Genomic DNA, 25289 nt, shown 5'->3' with positions numbered 1-25289 from the left:
AATATATTGTGTAAAGCAGTGGTTCTCAACAGCCGGTCCGCGACGACATTACTGCCGGTCCGCCAGGTATATTACAATTTTATACCTTAATTTCAAGATGCAATGTTGAAGGTGATAAGTACAGAACAGATACGAGCTCATCGCTAAACAGTGCCGTTTGCGCGATCATTCGTTTTCAATTCATTCATTTTGTGCAGGGCCGTAACTGGGGCACTCCAAACCACCCAATTTGAGAGGGGTCGAGCTTGAAAAGGGCCCAAAATTATTTTGCAAAATGTACATAAATCATAGCGTGTTTTTTTTAAAAACTTTTCCTAAAATTTTTCAATTTCTTTTCGTGCTTTGCGCGATTTAGTGTCACTGAATGCCTTGCATATTAGGTTCCCTTCTCCGAGAATTACGCATGATTTATAGAAATAGGCATTTCGGCGCCAGCCATTAGCGCGCCACGACGTACCAACAGTCCAACACATATAATTAGGTTTACGCTAACATGGGACTCCGAAAGGCCGGGTTGTAATGACTCGAGTCATGACTCGACTCGAGTCACGGTATTCGGATGACTCGATTTGATTCGAGTCAATGTACATGATTCGAACCAAGTCATATGACTCGAGACTCAGACGGCCAGGACCGACATTTCATTGTAATTTCGAACAATATTAAAGCAACCACATGCAATATTGGGATCTCGTCTATTAGTACTCGTACTTGAAAATGCGACCAAAAACTGCTGAAAGTGAGGAAAATTAGGATATTTTTAATGCGAACCATTCGTTATCATCAAACAGAGTTCTAAAAAGTGGGTTTAACAAGACTTTAACTAAGAACTGAACAGTCAACAAAATGACTTGGACTAGGGTCATAATACCATGACTCGGACTTGACCCTCTGCTCCCTGACTTGGACTCGGACTTGACTCGGTGGTGAATTGAAAATGACTATAGATTTGATTCGAGTCAAAATTATAAAAGTGAGATTGACTTGTGACTCGAAGCCTTGTGAGTTGGTTACAACCCATCCGAAAGGCGTGCCAAAATTTCGGCAGCGAGAAAACCGATTGAGTCATGAATGATTAAAAATTTTCGCTATTGCCGCGATTAAGCTACATAAACTTTATCCTTACACTGAGTAGAATGAATGTGCTCAGTAGTACAGGTGAAAACCTCGACCCAACAGCAGGGTCTGGGGCCGAAGCCCCCGGAAGTTTTGCTTATCGACTTGTGGGGGCCCAAGACCAACGTTTTTTGGCGTGGGCTGACGAAGTCCATTTTCGGCCCGGTTCTGCGCATGGCCGGTATAGCTGCTGTAAGGTGTTTTTTTGCGGTACGCATTGTATTCGTATAGCTGACAGAATAGCCTGCATCTGTTCGTAGTGGGCAATGAGCAAGGTATAGCACGACAATGAGCTTGATTCGACTATAAAACGCTTCTTCTCTCGATATTGTCAAAAGGAAGAATATTATTCGAGTTGGCGTGGTCGGTTAAACCCGCGGCCTTCGGCGCGAAAGACTGTAAACGACTCTCGGCGGTATCACGTTTATCTGGACAAGGCAATTCTACCTCGACTCACCAGACTCACTACCATAAAATTTCACTCTCTAGCACCATATAATTGCAAAAAACGGTTGCATACTCTACATTTTGGCTTCATATCAATTTTGAAAGTTCACCGGTCCGCCAGACATTTTTTGAAATTTTACTGGTCCGCGGGGTGAAAAAGGTTGAGAACCACTGGTGTAAAGTCCTGTCGCGGTTATCAGGCATTCGACAGGGTTAACTGGTGAATTAGCTCGTAATCCAGCGTGTGCCGTAAGGACTATGTTCTGGATTTTTGTGATACCTAGGACAAGGAACAGCTCCATCTATCTATACCTGAAAACTGGCAACAACACTTACACATGGATCATGAACGTGGGGCTATAACTTTAAAGAAAGCGAGAGGAAATCGATAATATCAAGTGAACCTTCAACATAGTTCAGTTCTTTGATGATTGTAATTGAATCGTTCCAAAACGCCAGAAGATCGCGATACAATAAAGAGATAGCAAGCAGGGTTGTAATGACTCGAGTCATGACTCGAGTCACGAATTTTTGGTGACTCGACTTGACTCGAGTCATTTTCTTGAAAAGGGAAAATGACTCGACTCGAGTCAATATTTGGATTGACTCGACTTGTACTCGAGTCATTACGCATGACTCGACCCAAGTCATTGACTCGGCATATTTTATATGACTTCTCTATAAGCTATAAGCTAATTCAGGATTTAAAACATGCGTTGAACATGACTTCAATACTGTGACTTGGACTCGACTTGAGTCATAACACTATGACTCGGACTTGAGCCTTTAAACGGTGACTTGGACTCGGACTCGACTCGGTGATGAATTGAAAATGACTTGACTTGACTCGAGTCAAAACCACAAAAGTAAGATTGACTCGTGACTCGGAACAATGGGACTTGGTTACAACCCTGATAGCAAGTAGTCGAAGCGACTTGGGATGTAGTTTTTCAATCAAACACCTCCTGACCTAGAGATAATTAGCCTAATAAAGAACGACGTATAAAGATGAGGCATCCTTGCCGAATGAAAAGTATCGCAAGATGGCAGAAAATGGACAACCAATGAAAATAAAGGGATGTTTGTCGGTGTCCGGTCAATACCGAGAATGCTATTACCGAGAATGCTATTACCGAGAATGCTATTACCGAGAATGGATATTACCGAGAGGGACAATACCGAGAATGGACATTACCGAGAATGGACACCACCGAGAATGGACATTACCGAGAATGCAATATATGCAATGCAGGCATGTTATGCATATGAACAGGTCGTGTGTGTGCATCACGGCGTTGCCACATTCGGTATCGATTCTCAGGTATAAATTTCCCGACAATTTCCGTTACATTAAGCTAGATTCTTGGCATTGGCCATTCTCGGTAATGTCCATTCTCGGTAATGTCCGTTCTCGGTAATGTCCATTCTCGATAATGTCATTTTTCGGTAATATTCATTCTCGGTAATAGCATTCTCCGTAATGTCCATCTCGGTAATAGCATTCTCGGTAGGTTAGTTATCTATAATATTATCAGATCTAGCCTACTTCTAAAAATTGCTGTTAGCATGGGTCTCTTTAACATTATAGTTTACTCTGCTCCGTATAGTTGCTAAGTACATATAATAAATTCGCTCGATGTTCACTTAGCAAACAAATTGTGTGCGCAAACTCGTATCAATGGCGTTATGTGTATAACTTTCAGGGATTCAGTTCTTGTTGAAATAGACCATTAACACGATATAGCAGCTACTTCGGTCGCAGAAGAGAACGAAAATTATGCATTCTTGGGACGTGTACTTCCTGTATGTAATGATTTATGGCGATAAAGAGAAGGTTTCATGACTTCGGTAGTTATCTTCTACCGTTTTTAGCAACGGAACGCGTCCTAACACAAAGCTGGGTAAACAAAACAATGGATGTAGTGGAAAATTGTTTGGATTAGATTATGTACAAAGGAGTTCCTCGCTGGCCTTTGTATCGTTATTGGGTTAAGAACGGCGTTTCATCACTACAGTCTGTGACTTCTCAAGTGCCGGTATTGGAATACAGAGAAAGCAGTTGTTTCATGGGTAATAAAGTCGTAGACAGTGAGCCTACGTAGACAATGAGCGACCGACTTGGAGTTCATATAAGCTTTACCCATATAGCTTATATTTATACATGGCCTACTGCATTACTTGGTTTCAGCACAGTATTTTTTTTAAATTTAGTGTGGTGAGGGTGAAGATTTTAATTTCATGTATCTTGTGATTATAGTACCGAATGCTTAAATTTTCCGGTATCTGTTATGAAATAGTCCAATTCATTTCATGTACACCTTACTTCTCAACTCGCGGGCCAAGCGTAGCGTTGCCATCGGCTTTTGTTTTGGATCAACATGTCGCGTTATTGGGTGGTAGTTTTTGAATCGGTGCAGAACATTTGTAGTTAACTGACAGGTATAGCTTTGAAGTTAGACTGATGATCATTCCGAGAAAACCCGGCTACTTCGTTACGTTAATATTGAACATTTTAATTAAAGGTACCTTAACAAATCTTAAGACACAAAGTAGCATTACGATCACACTATGTCTGACACAGGCTCCGACCCGAAGTCCGTCCAGGACCTTACCATGTACGTGCAACAAGTCTTACAGGACGTCCAGCAAAAGTTTCAAGGAACCTCAGACGGAGTCCTATTGCGGATTGACGAGATTGGGGAGAAATTGGATAATCTCGAAAAAGACATTGCAGATATCATGGCCCAAGCTGGCGTAGATGATTTATCAGATGCTAGCCAACTGGAATAAGTGCGACTCATCACATGTTAGAGAATTACCATAATTTGCAATGTATTTTCAACACTATAACCTTTGCACCACGGACAGAATTATAGCAAAATATAAAGCCTTTTTATTGTGTTTCTAGTTTCCGCTGTCACACAATGGCTTCCAGACGCCGCTTGCTACTTTTTCTGTTTTTGTATGAAATGTGTGTACTTTCTGATAACTTTATACGTAGCTGACTGTATGATAGCAGTGATGGTATGTTGTTTTGTGATATCACTTTTACCTTGTAGATAGTTTATAGTGGTCAATGTCTCGTATGCTACCAGCTTCCGCTATATTAATATAAAGCAAAATTTTAATATACTGGTATCCAATCACTGAGCTGGGAAGCTAGAGAGTGGACAGATAATGTACTTGTACCGCTTTCTTGGTAATACTTTCAGACCTATACGTAGATCAAGAAGTATTAGTTTTATTAGAACGTGGTAAGAACAATAATCACATGATTACATAATATATTGATGTTGAAATAAACATGGTAGATCCTTTGGGCTGGCACTCATTAGGGGTAATTGTCAGCAACCAGTGGAGAATATAATAGAACACTGTATATCAGCAATCGTGGCCGTCAAAAATATTTAGGTGTATGTCAATATGAATATGTAGTGATACAAATGAAGTTCTGTACCCAAGAGTCTGTTGATCACGTAATTGGCGGTTCTATTATTTTTATCTGTTTGTACAATGTACTGTACTTTGTGTGTCTCAATGTGATGCACAGTACCGTGTCATGAACAGTGGCAGGAAGATGTCAAAACGGCCAAGTACAGTCTCTCAATCTGACTTGATCGTGATCATATTCTGCTGCCTTTCTTGTTGATTAGTCCTTCATCTAGTCTTTTTGTAAACATGCTGTCTGTAGTGACGTAGGCAAGGATCCCAATGTAAACCTCAGACAATTCAAAACGGCCTCTGCTGAGAGTAGCCAGGGTCTCTCATGGTGACCTTGCCTTCACTTTATTGATCACCCAAAACAATGATCGTGTACTGATCATATGCCACTCAGTAGCCCTTGGATAATTATGCCTAACATATAATATCCACTGTCATCATAATACCTTAGCCACATTCTACAGTTTAAAATTCACATCGGAAATGAGGAAACATATCTGCAATCTGTCAATTCGTATATTTTTACAATCAGATGGTCAACTTTCATTCCGAAAACTCCCCAAAAGCGGGTTTCGGTGAAATCAACATATTCGACGTGCATCAGTAATTGACAGAACAATCAAAAATAGGTATAAATATCAATCTAACGCAGATGTGACATGGATCTGCAGTGTGCTAACGCACATAGACCCAATCACGGCTCATGCTGAAAAACGCAACTGGTATTATCTGCTTCAAAGTCTAGCCAGGCCTGATGGCTTGCGGATTCATAGGCCAGAAGCCACAACCCATTTAGATTCACACACAAATTTCGATATGTACGCAAAGCTATTTAAAATCATAACAGAGAAAGCGTACCAAATACAGACAGAAGAACATCATGAAATATCTACAATTTGACGGAGTAGGCCGCAAGCGTAAAGCGATTCAACAATCGCCAAACTGAACAAATCATCAGCCGATTTTTGCCATAATACCGCTAAGTGCTAAGTAGATGCAATTCTTGGTCACAGTAGGGAGGCCACGATAATTTATAACACACAACAGGATTAGTGAATCATAAAGATATCATGCTTAGCTCAACCTATGACAATCGAAGTGCACACTGCGAGGATCGGCTTGGTAAGAATGTTTCCAGACATAGGTGCCACAGACTTTATCCAATATAGATCTTGACAATCTATCACGGAGATGGGGAATTCTTTTTGGCTGCGCCCCTGATTCGGACATGCCTAGTTACAAAAAAGTAAATATAATTTTGTCTAAGTTGCTCGCCTGTTGGTTTAACAAAACCCTTCTTCGAAAATAGTATATCAGCAAAAACCAGACAGTGAATCTAGTAATGATCATCATTTAAACCGGTAATGTCAACAAGCCCAAATAGGTGTGGTGCGGTAAAGAAGAAATAAAAAGTTAGTGAGAAAAATCAACACAAGGCGCCAGAAAAAAAGTACCTCGTGAAATTATTATAACTATATAGATATGCTCGTAAAAAGTTAAGCCAAACACCATGCCAGTAATGAAGGAATAAAGTCGTAAAAATCGAGCATGACGCTAATCGACGCCTTCGAATCCTTGCGAGCTCTCGATTGCAATATGGATCTTCTTACGGAGATCTTCAAACGACGTGTACGGCGGCAAGTCCAACCTGTTGAAACTGTGAAACAAAGAAAATTCTGTGAAATGAGGATGGACAGTTTTTAGCTGGTGGGTTTTTCCGAAAAATATTGCTTCACTTTTCAAAAAATGTAAAACACAACCTCAATGGGATACGAAACAACAAGTAATATATATTGTTGGATTAGGAATGTCAACGCCCAACCAATTACGCCATGAAGCGAGACGAGAGCAAGGTCAACCAAGTGTGTATATAATCAAGAAGACGAGATAACCTTATTGTAGAAAGGTAAAGGTTTTGGTTACTTCTTTATAGAGTCCACAACGTATACCTAGTGAGAGTAAGTATGTGCTATTCACTGCGACAGAGACGTCTTCTTTCAAATAAGCCATGAGTGACCGCATTTGCTCATCTATTTCGATCGATACTATCAAAACACTGTAGAGCGTTTCACCAAAAACACGCAACGCAGTCTGTGAGAGGGTCGCTTTTACGAGTGAAATAATTGTAACAGCCGCGTGAAATAGCCATTGCATCGCCGAGAATTAATATACAGTCGCTGTGGAAACAAAGTAGCTTATATCAATTTCAAAACTGGGTTTTTGTAAAATTTTCATTTTTTTGGGCCACTTTTGGCCATGGTTACGTTGGTCGCATTCTTTCAACGTTATGGCCGAAAGAAAATTTACAAAATCCTAATCGTCTAAAAATGTGTAAAACAGACATGAGTGGCTCCGATTGCACAGCGACAATATAGTCTTGAAGATTCTACCCATTCATTGCTTTATGAGTCATTTTTTAGTCGTGAAGATAATATTGCAATTTTGAAAGAAGCTGCCCCATAACAACCGCTATTAGTATGCGATCGCATGACCAAATCTACTCTATGAAACTTCTTGAGTGGCTTATGGACGTTTCTACTCCTTAGAATTGGTTTTTATATGGAAATTGCTGCTTCTACTTGTAAGCGGATTGAAATGCACGGTGTTACTTTGGATTTTACTATGGTAGCAGGAGCGGCGCTGACTACATAACCACTTCCGAAAATAACCCAAGCCAACCATAACCTCACTTCGAACAATAACACAAGCCGCGCCGAACCAAGTCCTATCCAAACCGTAACCAAGACCGACTCGCTATTTCGTCCAACTCGACCCGACACACTACCCAAGACCCTTACCACGTATGCGCGCGGGGTAACTTGTCAGGCGTTCCCCATTTCTCGATGGTAAACAACTGTGGGCCGTTGCTGCCCCACAGCTCCGCGAATCCGTTCATCGGCACGCGAGAAGTCCCGGTGACAAACTGCAGGAAGCGCACTCGCGACTCGGGGTCCATCAGAAGAATGGCCTGCGACACAAAATCAAATGACGCTCTTGCAAAGCTAGATAACAAGAATATATGGCAGTAATAAGGTAATAAGTTATAGCAATAAAGGATAGTAAGAACGAAATGTCAAGTTCAAACACGTGTCTTTCCTAGGCTACCCATGAATTCGGCACTTGGTGAAAATGTAATTAGGAAATGTAATAACTTATTATTATGAAATCGATGCATCCATATTGTATTAATGAATTTAAAAATGAATGTTTCACTGAATATGAGCGTGAATTCGGCAGTTGATATGTAGGCCTATGAATTAATGTACTTGGTCAAGAGTTTTGGGATTAGGAGTTAAAATAGATTAGAATTAGGTGACACTAAGTGCCGAATTCACCGGTAACTCTTTCAAAGACAATAATGTGAAACACACTGATCAAAACCAATATATTCATAATGATAACCATGAACGTACACAGATTAACAGTCTTCGTAAACATGCGCAGCTCAAGCTATATATTATAGACGCTACATACGTAAACCAATTGATATTTAGAGGCTTCGATGGTAGGATGAAAGAACAATAATTTCCGTCGATAAAATAGTCGAAATAAACCCAAATATTTTCAACAGACTCATCGGGGGTAATCGTCAGCAACTAGTAGAGAATTCAACAGAATTCAACACTCGTTATCACAAAATAAAAATTCAAATAATGATAGAGGCAAAAAGATAGCTCGAGCTCAATATATTATTTTTAGATTATACACAAACTGTTGGCACAAACTAGTTTGGCGGATTTCGATAAAAATCAACGCCAAGGCACATAGCAGGAAGAATGAACGGCCTCTTATTCGATAGGGGCATATAATTTCGAAACTTGAACAAATCATATTTTGCTACTCGACTCAAATCATTACAATCAACACTACACTCGGATTGTAATAGATTACTCTATCGTCGTGTCGTGCCCTATTAACTTCACCTTCCAAAACCACTGTATGACGAGGTGGTTGTTGGTGTATTCCCCTTTGTACGTCGTGTGCTTCCTCCAGTCGTTCACGTCCACGTCGCCCAGGCCGCACATGAGCAGTTCCAGTTCGTTTTCATCGAATATTTTCAGCAAATTGGTGGGTATCAACTCGTTGAAGCCCTGTCGCAAGATCGCAATTACCAGTCTCCGCGTTTTGACTAGTACTCGCGTATGTTTCGCCTACTGCCCTGCTATCTTTTTATTATATTGAAACCTCGGTGATGTTTTGAATCGATGAAAATTTATGCAGTTTTGTAGGTTAAACTACCTTTTACAATCCAAAGCATGGAAAGTGAGTAGTATTGTCATGAAAACTGTCCAAGTGGAAGTGAAAGTATTCTATAAGCCTACGCAACTGAGCAAGCAGGCTACCGCATGTAGGAAAAACCTACTTCAGAACTTCACTTTTTCAGGGTACTCGAGAGGGTTTTGCCAATCGCTACCGACCAATTGGTTATAATTTTAGACAAACCCTGCATCTATAGACAGTTTTGAGTTTTTTCGGTAAGACTAGTCCTACAATACAGCCCCATACTTGTTTTTTTTACTTCTTTGAAAATCGCTACTTCTACTTGCAGGCTACTTGATAGGAAGTTATTACATTACTCATACTTATACTTGAGCACCAACAATTAGTACTTGGACCATCTCTGGTCTCTGGAAAGTCGCTTCTCGGATGATATAATTCGATTCCACAAATAACATGTGAAACACATTCACTGCTATCCAAACCAATGAAGTCTAACATCTCCGAAGCACGGTAAATTTTGCTTCCCCGCATCACCGATTTAGGCACAAAATACGCAGGCCACTGCCTGTATCACAAATCAAAACATCGAAATCATGCACAACGATTAAGTTGCGTAGCCAGATCACACTGCTGCAACGTGTTGTGAGATTGCAAGGGTAAAAAGTGAGCCTTTAGATTGGAAGCTTTTTAACCTACCGGTGAGTAAATAATCCGGAAGGTTACCGCAGCATACCGCACAAGATTTACCTATTGACGAGAAATCGAGTGGAAATCAGCATTGTGCCGGCCACAAAGCCACTCATCTTCAACTTAACAACAATGGTAAAAACTAACAGACGATTCATTTACAAACCAATTAACTTTCTAGTAACAATATGGTGACCGGGCGCCCCTGCCAAACAATAGAACATCGAATCGGAAACAAACAAACCTCAAGGAAAGCTTTCATTTGCTCCTGTACCCTTGATACGAAACGCCACCTGATGACAAGCCTGTAATAGAAAGGGAAAATATGGGTTTTACCAAACATCGACTGATAAGACCTCTACTATCTCTGGTGGATTTCATAGTTGACAAATAGTGACCAAAGTAAACACACAACCGTATTGAGATAGTCTATCTTAATAACAGTTAATAACAGACGCAGTTGCCATGGGAAGATTATAAGTTACAGCAAAAATGACTAACTCAAGGCAAATTGTGTCTATCATCATATTTAACAGGAACAACAGAGTCAGAATCATCGTTAATGATTGCAATTATTCTCACAATATCATGAATTCGGCTACAATTTGGAAAATTAACCTTAATATGATAACCATAAGGTTACATAGGCGATATTTCGAATACAAATAGGACCATCGGAAAATAAGACTGATGAACATGAAATTCTGCCATAACTATCAATAGGCCTACTGCTCATAACACACATATACGTGCAATCAGCATCATACAGTTTTTGCGAGCGGCCAACACAAATAACACAAGATAACAGCTTATATACATTTATGGCTTTTATCAGCAACGGTAGAGTTGTAAAGATGTGATATTTTATTTGAAGACTATAAAATTTTCAAACCCTTAATCGGTTAAGGGGCATTGGTGTGGTTTGCAAACAGCATACGCCATCTAGCAGAAACGTTCATGCATCAGTTTGACCAATAGCGAACGGCGATAAAATGATGTTATCGGGTTACGATTACAAATCAAGATCACCCCATGTTTGATTCCCGATGACACGGAAATTTCAAATACGTGCATCAAAAATAAAATCATGTCCACTTTCCACCATGTTGAAGATACCTTGATATTTTTCCGACGATACCTACTTAATTTGCAGTTCATTGGATTTGTGACAGTGCTGCGAGTTGATTACGAACTAACAAAATGTGATTTGATTTTCACTAAAACCTGTAGCTTTGTGTATACTATGTTTAGGATGCTGGGATACAGATAATTGAGGTTGCACGGATTCCATTTTGGGAAAAGGTATGGAATCTACAAATGTCGTTAGTGGAAAGACAAAGAAGCAGTTTAATTTCAATAATCGAAAAATTAGTCTCTCACTGCTCAACTGTGACCAGGACAATTAATACTCGAGTCAAGTAATCGAATCATTGTGCGAAGTCCTAGTCAAGATAAAAGTAGTCGATTTCACATTTCAATTCACTTTAATCACAGAATATTTTTCTAAATCACTCAAATCTGCAGCATTGCTGGCCATTCTGCATCAGTCACACACATGGATCTCATCATTTTGTGAGAAACGATACACAAAAACACATCTATGAAGCAATATGCTATGCTAGACTCTATTGCGCATAATTATACAGATTATTGTCACAACAAACTACAGAATTGAGGCTATGCAAAGCTGCAGCTAAGAGGTAAGTGCTGTGACCTATGCGCTAGAGCCCGCTGATATTGAAATGTGACATCACTCGACTAGAACTTCCAATTCGCGGCACAAATTTTAACAATACCCACACGAATTTCATTTATTTACAACAAAAGTCAAGCTTATCTAGAAACAATGTACAGTGGCCGATAGACATCCGAGTTGGCCGGCACTAATAATTTTACAGAGACAGATATCACCCAGGCTCTACTGCATATGCAGAAATAAATAATACGTACTGGATGTACTCCTTCTTATTATCGTTGGTGACTGGAATGGACTCTCCGTTTGGCTTCAACTCCCGTACTTTCTTGCTCCCGAAAAGCTCCTCGTCTACGGTGAAATCAAGTTCCAAGTCGCTGGGATCGTTTTGCAAGATCCACAGCAGCGAGTTATAATACTCGGAATCCTAAAAAAACATTCGGAAATCACTGCAATGTCCAAACTCAGTGCGACTTACAATAAATCAGTTATGACGCAGTCACAACTTGGTGCAGTCTTTTAAAAGAAAATTCAGCAGTTCATGTAGTTCTTATGACAAATTCACACAAAAAAGTGACGTAAACTTATTGTAAAACGATGTTCTACTTTTCAAAATCCAAGGTAAAGAGTAAGTTCTGCCTAAAAAAAACTGTAGTTTAAGGAAGTTGCCTTAAAATATAACCAATCGATTACGCAGTGCAAGCAAGTAAAATTTACTCAATCGGGTGCAGCGATATATGTGATACACAAAACAGAATTCTCAATTAGGGCCAGTGCATAAACTTGATTGAGTCAGTATTACTACAACTTCTTTAACCACACAATCTAAATCCGGCCAAAATTTTGACAAGTCAACACCAGTATGAATTCTCTTACACAATGAACTTCCCCTTCAAAAGTCCAAACAGGTTGCTAAGGCAGATTTTTATCTATGATTCAAGAAGACATTGAAAGCGTGGCCCTTTTTCATCCCGTTAAGGCGTAAACCCACAAATTCACAAAGATGCATGGTGAGATTACATCATGAAAAACGAACCAATCTTGCCAACACCCACAGTAGCCTACATCATATTAACAGTGAAATTCTTCTCACGAAAAGCAGATTGTTTTTAGAACTCCATATTTTGCATATGGTGCCCGGAATTCCACAATAAGAGTCGGACATAGGGAGTAGCGACTAGTAAGAAAGTAGTTACATCAACATAGCAATGAATAAAATACCAGGAACACCATGGGAATCAAGAAAATATGGTGGTAAAATCACCATACAGTGCACAATCCCTGTACCACAGTTGAAATTTCTAGTTCCACAAACAAGATGTTTTGAATCCACGCTACAACACAGGAATATAACAAAATACAAGCCTGCGCGAAATAGCACAACACAAAATATGCCAAGATACTGGCGTCTCAAGAATGATAACATCGTTATAACGTACTGTTCCTGGGAGTAGAAGTATAGCTAACCAAAGTATCATAGGTTTAGCTGGCTGACTACTTGACCAAAAATGGCCAGAATCAAAACACAAAGCTACATACCACAGACTCCATGTCATGCAACGTGATCGGTTTGTTCAACATCATCTTGTAGAAGGGTCTGATGAAAAATGCTGTAAAATTCAAGAACAGTTCAGTAACAAAAAAATCATAGACTGGTCAAGTATGACGCTATTACGTCAGAAAAGGTTATCGAATATGACGTTCGCGCAAAACATTAGGTAGGAGTGAATAGGTATTTCACCCGGTTGCTTGACATTTCAGCATGCAGCATTTCAGCTTGACTTTATGGCCTACAAACTGAGCTCAACCCCTGAAATAACCCTTTGCAGAACCAGACTCCAGTCCTAACCCTAGCTTCAACTATCATGATCAATTATCATATGCGATAGCATCCATGGACCAATTGGACCATTTTAGTTATTTGAAACCTGTTCACTGACGTCATACCACAGACTAATAGATTGTTCCGTGCAGTTACTAGAGCTGGCCAAAATTTAGTACCCAAGTGTTCAAGTATCGCTAGTTATGACGTCACAAGGAGTACGTATGTACCTTTTTTTATCACACAAAGAAAGTAACACCAGCTCTCTATACCACAATAAATATAATCTGGTATTATTCAGACCAGGGGTCACCAAAACGTGGCCTGAGAGGTATTTTGTGGCCTTAGACCTGATTTATGATTTAGGACATACCGGTTAGTAAAGCATTTTAATGTGCTGAGACTGATTTCAGTTTAAAAATATTGTTGTTGCTGACTTGCTGTTGTTAGAAACAAGTTAGTCTCCTGTGCACAACATCACCATTCCTCACTAGCTGATACGGACTCGGAGGTGTAGATACTGGTGATAGCATTTTATGGAGGAAAAAATTAGCCTCGACGTGCAATGGCACAGACACTGCCAAGACCGAGACGCTTAGAAAACGACCTGGGACTTCCCCACAAGATCAAGCTGTGCGAGGAGATAGTTCTCCATCGAATACCATGTCTAGCTAACCCCAATATCGATTCTCAAGTCGCTGAAAAGTTACGTCAAGCATCTTACGCGGTTCATAGTTCAAAATAGAATAAAAGTGATGATCATGATATTTTTTGTTGCATTTGTACTTATTTAATCAAATATCAATTCATTTGCGGTAATTAAGCCAGTCGCCCAGGCTAAAGAGAACAGCTCTGTATTGACGCGACGCAAGTTTAAAAACGTGGTCGTTCAACTGTGTGACCTATATATCTTGATATAGAACTCATGCGGCCCACAACAAGTTTTGAGTTGGCGACCCCCGATATAGACCACGCTAATTTAGTTGCACTTTGTGACAATGCTGAGGGTTGATCACAACTTCAAAGAAATGCGATTTCAACTAATGTGTGCAGCGTTCCGTATAATGCGATATGACCAATTGAGATTTCAAAGTTTCTAGAACACGATCGAAACCATAATCCCAATTGATAAATTAACCACGGCATTAGCAGAAACGGGCGTTCTCGAATAATTAAAATTAATACTCGATTTAGATTTGAGTGCCCAGCCTCAACATTTACTACAATTAGGGTCGGTGGGGTGCATCTCAAAAGTTCTGAAAAAATAATAAATGTTCAACGACTCAACACCATACGGGCAACGTCTTAGCGCGAATCAGCATAAATTATTCAAGATAAAACAAACGTGAAGATGTGGTTGCACCAAAAATCTGCCGGGCAAAAACTTTCTAAATATTTGACACGCATTTCAAATTTGATTTGTTCCAGTAAAAACCGCATCAGGGCACGTCACACTATACCGCAAGAAGCTGTCTGACATAGCAGCGTCTATTACATGTATAATTGTGGTGCGCGTACGCAGGAAACTGGTTAACTTCATTAACTGCCATGTGCACTATTGAAATACCTAATCGGTTTGTTTGCAATTCATGTCATACCATCATTATTTACAAAATCAACTGTTTGCCTTGTAGCTTTTCACCTCTTTATTCGACAAAGCTTGTGAAGCAAACAAAAAAAATTGACTTCGAAAATGGGCGTTAACATAGGCCTAGGTCAGTACAAGCTATCAAGATTGTCATCGATAGCCTGTTATCTGATCAAAATAGTAAATTTGGATCGCTGAATTCACTATTTGAAGAGCTTCTCGAAGGTACAGATTGAATAGAGGATTGAATAGTATACTGAAATGAACCAGAATATTTTCGGCTATGTGACCATGTTTCAACATAGCACATCACGTCTACAACATGCTGTCGTATCAAAAACATATCGAATCTCTCACCGTCCAACAACTTCCCATGGTACACCGCCATTCCGGCCACCCTGCCGATAAACTTGTACCATCGTAAGTGGTTCTCATTGCACAGTTCCGAGTTGGGATTGATTTGGAGAGTGTAATTGTCCCTGAAAATACACGAATTTGCCATCAACGCTGGTTTGGTCAAATGATAACATAATACCGACTTTCACGGATCTCATTAATTATTTTCACCTCATGAAGTCAAAGCCAAGGATAGATAGCCTGGAAACTAACAAGTGTTGGTGCCTAAATGTGTTTGTGTCCATTAAAAATAAATCGGATGTGAAACGATGGTAACTTGATGGAGTTACAATCAGGATCAATTTGGAAGCGACGTACAGAACAGTATTTACTGACCATTTTTCAGTATATTCTAGACAGCGTAAAACGGTACGTCATTACAAAGCATCTGACACACAAATATTTAATATTCAACAGAGTTTCTGCATTTTCAGTAATTCACCACATCACGTTAAAGTTATCTTTTTCAAATCGAATTACGAACCAGGAAATGCCATAAATAGGGCACTCTAAATATGATAGGGTCTCAAATTAAGGTTGAAGCCGCGAATAACGCTGCGGCAGCAGTCACTTTCCTCGGAAATTCACTGTATTCGAACTGCAGCTAAGAAGAGACTTCCACAAAAAGCACCATTCCAGAAATAAACCCTTGTGATGTCTGTGACAGGCCTGTAATGATTCGAGTCGCAATTTTTCAGGTACTCAACTTCACTCGAGTCATTTTCTAAAATATGAAAAATAAATGGATTCGAGTCAATTCGACCAAAATCATATGACTCTTGACATCCGATACAACTTGATTCGAGTGATATATATTGACAGCCTTACTCAACTGCGGGGTCTTTTGTGAATAAACATGTTTAAAGAAAGAAAAATGAGTAAATTATGCATGCGATGCGAGACAGACAATAACAACTGGGAGTTGTAAAAAAGTGATTTGAACTCTAGACTTAACAGTGAACACTATGACTCAAACTCGGACCCGAGTCTAAACACCATGGCTTGGAACTTGGTGAAATGAAAATGACTCGAGTCAAAACTGTAACAGTGAGATTGACTTGTGACTTGGTAACAACCCTGGTCTGTGATATATACTTTCTGGGAAGCATTTGTTCGCTGTTTCAGCTGCATGTTTTACGAAAATGGCAACGGCCAAAATGTTTTTCACATTTTCACCTTCAATCTGAGACCACATTATATTTATTTATATTCAGTGCTCATTCAATAAGAAAATATCTATCAAAAGTACGGCCGGGCAAAATCGAGTGGTCCTACCAGATTGATTCAGTATAAGGCTGGGGTATCAGTCATTATGACGGCACTACGGTATGAATGAAGTGGAAAGTTGAAACATGCACCTTTTATACAACCACAGAGAATGTGTTTTGGACGCTACGGTATGACCGATGTAGGTTCAAACACGCCCGCGGTACTCACGTCGACGAATATTCAAAAAGGCCGTAGTACGGATTGAACATTTCTTTCGAGATGAGATAGAACCACTCCCGGGCCACGCCCCCGTAGTCCAGCCCCTTCTCGCCCAAAAACTCGATCCATAAGCGAGACTTCAGCAAGTCGGTTTTCTTCACGACGGATATAGCTTGGAATGAGTCGTTGAGAATCGAGTTCCGGTGAATTTTCATCTCGAACCGGTTTGGAATGTCGCGCTGTCAAACGAGTAACATGCAGTCACGAAAAGGGGGGAGTCGGACATCTAGAAAACCTGCTTTTCCACATTAGATTACAATTATAGATACAGATTGATTTTTAAATTAGACTAGAATTGGAATTCGCAAATGAAATACAACATAAATCAATTTCAGTTCACATGGAATCAGTGAATCCCCCGAATCCGGCGAAAAAGGTATTTTTGAACAACCCTACAGTACACCAAGCTTGGCTCAATTCACGCTACACATTTCTCTTGTAGCATTTTCAGAAAAATACAAATTAAATAGAATTAAATTAGAGCATAAAAACGTTATGAAAATTATATGAATATTAGAATTAGAGAAAAGAATTAGATAACCGCCATAGGATGGGACGTAGTACATTTTTGTCCTTGATGATTTTGCGGCATATAGACCGACTCATTATATACCTACACACGATCTGTGCATGTGCACACCAAGAGTGCATGATGTGCATATGCCGCTGGATAAGGAAGGTGCAGATACAGTCTCGTAAGGATTTCAAAGTCTTGCACCACCGCTCCATGCTGTCCCAGTAATGCTGAACACCAAGTGAGAAAGCCATGGATACCAGTGTTACTAATCAGGTCTTTATCCTGACCTGCCCGGGGATGGAACCCACGACTTACCGATCAAGAAGTGTGATGCTCCACCATTACGCTGTCTTGCCATTTCACTCGAACTGATCTAATTACACAACTAGAATGATCATGGAACCCAGTCGCTTACCGGCGTTTTCTTGTGGATCATAAGCTTGAAAAATTCGTACTTCTGTTTGTAGTCTCGCGAATATGGCACGGCCTGGAAACGAGGCAGATATATTCAAGTGACCGTTTTATTTGCAAATACAGCGGTCAAAAATAGGTATCGGCTGGGCAAAATCGAGTACCTGAGTTATTCGATTCTGAATCACGTAATATGCTTCAAGTATTACAGAATGTAATACGTCGAAGTTCAAATATGCACCGTTTATGCCGCCACAAAGAATATAATGCCCGTTATCCATTGCATAAAAGATACTCTGGTATTTTGCAGGTTTAGTTCAGAATTTAACAACTTTACCTAAAGACAAAAAATCAAAGCCAATGAAGTGGCAGTTTTTAATCTGAATTTTGGTTTAATCGTTAGCATCAGACCGCATATGTTTTCCGTGTGCTTGTAATCGATTTATGAAGCATAAGCATGCATACAGAACTTCATAAGGCTCAAGGCCGAGGGGAAATACGTATAACACTGATGACGCAATGCTATCATTACCAACATAAAAAACATTTGAGTAGGACATCCAGTAGTCATATACAGATTCATTACCTAATCCCACCTCCCGGTAATTCAAAATTTCAAAGCACACGAAACCACGAACTATCACCATCCTTCCGCACTCCCTAGATATACACAACCGAGCAAACACTCGAAAATACAATAACTCTGAATACAGGGAAAGACAAGCTTGTGTTAAGTCATAGTTTAGATAACAGAGTGAGTGTGGATCGCGTGTGACGGTTTGAACAAGACCAAGCGCACTGACGTCAAGGAGTGTCAGGGCAGATTTCGCGTAATTAGCGAGAATCATGTGATCTCCAATCTGTGGAGATCCAACTATGTATTACAAGTTGAATCAATTTACAGCTAACAAGAGTGTGCATGTGTAATGTGTATGTGTATTGTGCATGTAATTGAACATGATTTATTAGCCATCTGCTACAGACAGGAAAAGCAGCTTATTTCCTACCAGAGTGATTGTATATCCCATAACCATAACGTCTTCTCTGAACCAGAGATTTGAGACTGCTCCGGGATGCAAACTCTCCAGCCATTATTCAAAATAATTTTATCTAATCCTGTATCCTGTGTATCAACCAATTTCAATAGAACATACGCCACCAGACTGGTCACTAAAGGAAGCTCAGAACACATAGGATTTACTTAGTGCATGGGAGGGCCACATGTCCACGGTTTTGAGTGGCATGCGAGGTAAATCTCGAAATTAGTTATATTATCAAAAAATTAATTAACCAGGTAATTTATTGTGAACTTGCACGGCTAACAAAAATCTGATTTACCTGGCCACAAAATTTGGGATGTTGAAAACTAAAATATCAGTTCCGACGCATTGGCGTAGCCAGGATATAGCCAAATTTTCTTGCATCTACTTATATGCCGATGAAGTGGAATATTTCGTGGCAGATTTATTTGACTTGAAAATTTTTCTTAGCGCTACGAGCGTTTCATTGTCAGTTTTGACTTTCGGAAAATTAAAAATGCGCCCAATTTCCGGTATTGAGCCGAACAATACTCGTAATTATGAGAGAACATACGACTTTGCGTCTGCACTCGCAGAAAGATTGTCGGCGATGAAGCCTTTGCAAAAAAGGATAGACACACGTACGCCAAATTCTACGATATTGATATGTCCCAGCATCGAATAATTCTGTCCTTGCCAAACGAGACAAATGGTACAGAGAAGCGACCCGCTATATATGCAAGCAACAATATTAGGGACTGAATCCATTCTTTAACTATAAAAGATTTTCATGACATATGTATTTGTTATCGGTTTTGATGCGTGGCAAGATACAAGTTTTGTTTTCACCGTCACCTAAACCGGTTCTCTCCTATCAGCCGACTAAAAAACGACATCAACATTCAAGCAGCCCGCGCAATGGTTCATAAATCTCATGTGGCCCTTTATCTGTAAAGGTGCAGACCAGATCTTAGTGAAACCAAATATCTTCGTACTGCGTTCGCCCACTGTTTGCTTCTACAATATATTGCCACTTTTTCTACGCGTAAAAGTATAAGACAGACTCATCTCACCGGTCCAGTAATGTCCGGACTTTGAAGCCTTGGATCCTCCCACTGGGTCTTTCTGTTTACTGTTAAAGAAAACGAAGCTCATTAGAATGTAATCGAGGACGATATTTTGCTGAAGAGGTACCGTGATCGATATAGAATATCCTGCCGTCGCTGTGTTGCCTCTCTTCCCAGCCGTCCTGAAATGTAAGTCGCAAAGGTCAGTGTCACCGACTTAACTACCACCAACAACCATTTAATATTGAAACACACTTTAACAACAAATAGGTTGTAAGTAGCCCAGACGAGAACTGCTCACTATAAGTCAAATTGGTATGTGTATTTGAAGTCGCTTTGGGATTTCAAAATAGAATACACAAGACTGGAAGGGCTATTCACACGCCTCACAGCTACTCTATGCATTCTCAGGCTACAGGATGAGTCAGAGCCTGTTACCTTTAGAGACAAACGTTGTACCAACTGCAAAGGTTGAATCACTGGTCAGTACAAAGAAGGGAAAACATTTTGTAACACAAATTTTGCGTTTTGCCACTCTGCAGGTTTTTCTGCTTCATGGATGTTAACATTCTAATTCTACACTCTACAAGCGACCCATATTATTGGCAAGCTTAACAGAATTTGCCAGGTAGTCACGATATCATTGTGACAGTTCATTCAACGTAAAAAGTAATAAAGAATCTTGGCATTACTCACAAGCATCATAATTACACATGCGCAATATGACACAATCACATTTAGATCAGATAGCCTACAAGCCTATTTAGATGCCATGACTCGGCATTTGAATATCTGTGGTGAATTGATGGAGCGAAAAATCATTAAATTTTGATTAAAAATATTGTTGTACTTAGGTGACAGCAGACGTAACATAGCAAACTAAAACCTAAGGATATTGACAGGTTCACGATTGTCGCGATCGAGACAGTAAACGACTACAAGAACAATATCCCTTATGCCTGATATGTGCCAACACACAACACACCGCATTAGTGATTCGATTTAAATGGTCATTGTACACAAGGCCCACATATGGTATGAATTGACTGCATTATGTGCTGTCCTACAAAAAGGTAATTATCGCAAATACGGGTGAAACAGACGGTAACGGTTGTGAATTTGCAGGCATAGGCAAAATAATATATACACGGGATCAAGTTCATCAAGACTTCATAAAATATTAACAAGTATATTCCGGTAAGAAATTAACACGGAATGTTGAACTGCGATATAAAATCATGTAGCGGACAGCACGTAAAGACCTTGTAAAGACTTTCAGGAACCCTGCCCTTAACACAGGTCCCCATGAATACTATGGCAAGACATTAATGCTGTGGCTGATTCATGTAATTTATCACTCAGACTAAACACCACTATTCTGCAGCAAACGCAGTGTGAATGCGAGACTGCTGATTCATGAATCATCAGCAAGACTACAGACGTATACAGAGGAAAATACACGAGACAAATGAATTCTCACAGAACAGGCCACAAGCATGGCAGACTTCAGAGAAAAAACGTATCAAACATTCATTTCTGCATCAAATCCTTACACCCGGCAATTGGTTCCTGTAAATATCACTGGGATATTTACGCAATATTGAACCAAACGTTTTCTAAAGACTAACTACAGGTTGGTATTATCGACTTTTATGTGACCTGAACCCAGTTCAGTGACAAAAAATCACAACACCCACAACGCGGCAACGGTCAAAACAGCATCGTACTTCCCTTACAAATTACCAACAGGAAACGGACAAAACTTTTCTAGCGCGGTGACTTGGAGAGTCATCAGATGCAACAAATAGGCGTGATCACTTCCATACGGGTCAAAAGTTGTTGTTCAGCAATTCATAAAAAATTACACAACACACCAGTACGGAAATGTAGTGGTAACATTTCACAGATTCCGGATGACGAAACAGTCATTTTCAGATGAATTATTCATCACAGGCTTTCTGACACACTGTATCATAATTTGGGATCAGCAACAATGATATTTCAGTACTAAATTTGGATTTCAGTATAAATTGTAATCAGTTGAGTCGATTAGTAAGAAACAATATGTTTCAAGTAGGCCTACTGAAATGACACGCCCCTTGCAACTGTTTCAATACTACATAAAAGCTACAATACATAGTTAACTTTCTTACTCATCCCTTCTGCTATAAGGTCATGAGCAGTACTAGGGTACTCAACTCAAAGGCCAAATACCTTAAAGCGGCATTACTTTGGACTAGGGGGTAACTTTGGACACTAAGACTGTTATTGATGGAAAAATGTTGCCGCTGGTGGTTCAATTCTTTTTCACAAGGCATCTTTTTCACAAGGCAACAGTACCATAAGTAATCTCGATAAAAGGTGGATAATTTCACTACCAGATAAACTTGATCCATCATTCCATCATTGATAAATGTGTGGCGGGGGGGGGGGGGGGGGGGGGGGGGGAATTTCATCAAAATTGACGGTTATTAAACTTCTTACAACCACACATTGATAGCATGTGCGCCATGGATCGAAAAGTTGGCAGCACTGACCCGAAACTAGTCTTAATCTCATCAACTCTGACGATATAACCCTCATTTAGGAGGTTTGTTACCTCCACATGCCGAGGTAACTTTGGATCAGTTAATTCAAAAAAATATGGTAGGATACCTATTTTTGACTGAGGACATTTTGGATTACGTAATTCTAATCTTTGCTCCATAACGCCAGAAAAACACAAAACTTACTTTCCCCGACTATAGCATATCCAAGATATAAAGCAAAATTGTGAAAAATTGTACAAAGTAACCTTGATTTACAGTACTCGATTCGTAATTGCCAAGCCATGATCAAAATAAGACAAGATGTCTATAAATGATGTCCTAAAAAGAAAAGCGAAATCATGCTAGGTGATAGCTAATTCAGGAAAACTACAAGATTTGTGGCGAACAGCAATGCACACTTGCAGAGAATCGAAACGGGCATAATCTCACCGGTAATGGTCCCAAGTCTTCGGCGCTTTCGATGTTTCCGCGTTGCACGGGAGGACGCGACGACCGCGGATCCTTCCAGGTCGTTGTTTTCGTGTTATGGTCGATGAAAAATACTTTCCCGCCAGGTGCGGTCCTGCGTACAAGTTACCAACGTCACGGCAGTCTGCAGCGTGTGACGTACATTGATACAATACAAATTCAAAGGCCAACTTCGAATTAGGGAAATTTCCCAAGGAACGAATGTGCAGAAAAGTTGCCCGACATAAGAGCGTGCGACTGAACTATCCGAAATGTAACCTTAAACCCAACCCTACTATCGAAATTAACTCTTAGCAAAACCAAAACCCTAACCCAACCCTAAATCTAAAGCTTACTTGACCCACATGCTAAATTGTCGCATGCTATTATGCTCGATCGACATTTCAAACATCATAAAACGTCAGCTATGCAGCTTATCAATTACAACACGAATAGAGATGGGTTTGGAAAAAATGACATCTCATGCTTGCCGCCAGGTTGTTTTTGAAAGTTAATGCGATAACTGCTGTACACGCCACAATTGTGCCACACAAGCTTGCAATGTATCGGCATGGCTATTTCGAATCTTTGCATCCTTGCAAAGGAAGCACTACCGGGCCGGCATACTTTGTAAATGCGACATCAGAAAAGGAAATCCACAAATTGAGAATTGAGAGCCGCTAATCTCCCAATCACAACGTATACGAACCATAACCGGACATAAATACCAGACAAGCGACAATTGAAAGCCCATACCTTCTTTCCCATCCCTTTGGCAGGTAACTATTCTTCGGAGAGGGCTACCAAGAAAGCAACAGTAGATGTCACAGATGCATTATGCACACATAATTAATTATACACATGGGATTAACTAGGCTATAGTTATCATCTATTTTCACAGTGATTGTAAATGGTATAAATTCATCATTTGGCGCATCCTTTGGTCGCTAGCTGAGATACAGGTTGCAAAAACATTTTAACTAGGATTCACTAACAGGGATTCACACAATCACACAAAATTCAATAGTAAAAACCCCACACTTACTTTACCATGCGCTGTTTACCAACGTGTAATACACGCAAAGACCATCATGGTTTGTTTCTTACAATAGGCCTACAACTAGACATTGCTATGAATAGAATGCAACAGTGTGTAACAGTACTGATGAGTCATGGCGTGAGTATCAATCAGATTCAGATATCCAATGCAACACAACAGAAATTGTGATCTTACTTTTACCTTGACTGCAGGCTCAGTTGGTTTTTGCCACTGTGTCGTTTTAAGAATGTGATTGAGGTAGTACTTGCGGCCACTTTTTGAATCGACCCTCTCTTCCCAACCCTCTGGTAAATTATCTGAAAAGAAACAGCGGATTTTCAGTGTCGACCAGCATATTATGTTCATACATTTCATATGCACAAGGCGCAAAAAATTGCATGCAAAGCCTTATCTATCGATTACAGGGGTTCATCTCGTCTTAAAGGGGCACTGCGCTCTAAAAATGATGTGGTCTCAAATTGAAGGTAAAAACGAACAAAAATTTTTGGCCGCAGCCATTTCCTTCAGAACGCCATCGTAATGGAGCTGAGTAATTCCCTCTCAACATGCAAACGCCCGTCTCCACACCCATTTCAGATCAAATTGAAAATTTTCACATCGATCAGGCATTAAATTTGGTGCATAACAAACTTTGTTTCAAGAAAATCGGACAATTCGTTACAGAGTTATTGCAATTTGAAAAATGACATTTTGTGCTCACTCGGCCGTGACGCTATACCGCTTGGAACCTGTGTGTAATTGTAATTATCATTATAGTGAGCAAATTACTGCCGGGCATACTTAAATTTCTGTAGTAAGATATTTTGGTATATGCTTATTGTGATTGACCTAAATTTTTAACTTTACTAATGGGGGTTAGGGGTCAAATGTCAATTCAAAGTCATCATGTTTTACAAATCAGCCATGCATAACAAATATGCAACTCCGCCTAGCGTAATTCTATTTAAACAGATTTTTTCGAGGAAGGTGTCAAATGGAAGCTTGGAAAGAGTAGAACATTGCTGAATTGGTATTGCATGTGATATTTGACTGCCACTTGTCTAAAACTTAATTGAAAAGATGCGCTCTAAATAGTGCATGACGTGTCCTGCATAAAGTGTCAAAGTATATTTTTAACCGTGGTCCAATCTTATATTCAATTTATAACCAAGTCTGATGGATTCTAATTGGTAACAGCTTTCATATGACACCTTACTTATGAATTTTGAGTTAGATAGAGTCGTGCCAGAGAGTTCGGAAATATCGTCACGCATCACTGATTTTAACATACTGGTATGTCAATTTTCAAATCAAGATTTGAACCTTGATCCTGTAATGCGG

At 39.8% G+C, this 25289-nt stretch overlaps 2 protein-coding genes across 5 annotated transcripts in view; one reads left to right on the top strand and one right to left on the bottom strand.

The window, feature by feature from the left end:
* The first annotated feature begins 3977 nt into the window (after positions 1–3977).
* Positions 3978–4695, top strand: LOC145446959 (heat shock factor-binding protein 1-like). The gene is made up of 2 exons (XM_080325367.1): positions 3978–4002; positions 4086–4695. Exon 2 carries the CDS (start codon positions 4132–4134, stop codon positions 4351–4353), a length of 222 nt encoding a protein of 73 aa, XP_080181493.1. The 5' UTR covers positions 3978–4002; positions 4086–4131; the 3' UTR covers positions 4354–4695.
* Positions 4696–5502: 807 nt separating this feature from the next.
* The window catches only part of LOC145446929 (E3 ubiquitin-protein ligase NEDD4-like), a 41299-nt gene continuing 21512 nt past the window's right edge, over positions 5503–25289 (bottom strand). For 2 of the 4 annotated variants that reach the window (XM_080325304.1, XM_080325306.1), the window contains 14 exons: positions 24144–24265; positions 23666–23709; positions 22892–23024; positions 20041–20095; positions 19920–19978; positions 17832–17903; positions 16849–17078; positions 15373–15494; positions 13145–13215; positions 11863–12032; positions 10157–10217; positions 8928–9095; positions 7803–7972; positions 5503–6661 (listed from right to left, as the gene is read on the bottom strand). In XM_080325304.1, the coding sequence (XP_080181430.1) occupies positions 6559–6661; positions 7803–7972; positions 8928–9095; positions 10157–10217; positions 11863–12032; positions 13145–13215; positions 15373–15494; positions 16849–17078; positions 17832–17903; positions 19920–19978; positions 20041–20095; positions 22892–23024; positions 23666–23709; positions 24144–24265 (1580 nt within the window). In that variant the 3' untranslated portion in view covers positions 5503–6558. The remainder of the gene's footprint in view (positions 6662–7802; positions 7973–8927; positions 9096–10156; positions 10218–11862; positions 12033–13144; positions 13216–15372; positions 15495–16848; positions 17079–17831; positions 17904–19919; positions 19979–20040; positions 20096–22891; positions 23025–23665; positions 23710–24143; positions 24266–25289) is intronic. The other 2 variants (XM_080325305.1, XM_080325307.1) reach the window with 1 other exon arrangement.

Source organism: Botryllus schlosseri, chromosome 9 (assembly GCF_051294905.1).
Source record: "Botryllus schlosseri isolate E-star chromosome 9, Bs_hap1, whole genome shotgun sequence".
Lineage (NCBI taxonomy): Eukaryota > Metazoa > Chordata > Ascidiacea > Stolidobranchia > Styelidae > Botryllus > Botryllus schlosseri.
Note: the sequence above shows the minus strand (reverse complement) of the source record. Positions and strands in the feature narration are given on the sequence as shown.

Excerpts from the sequence above, each read along its gene's own strand:
- LOC145446959 (XM_080325367.1), top strand. The coding sequence starts at position 4,132 with ATGTCTGACACAGGCTCCGACCCGAAGTCCGTCCAGGACCTTACCATG.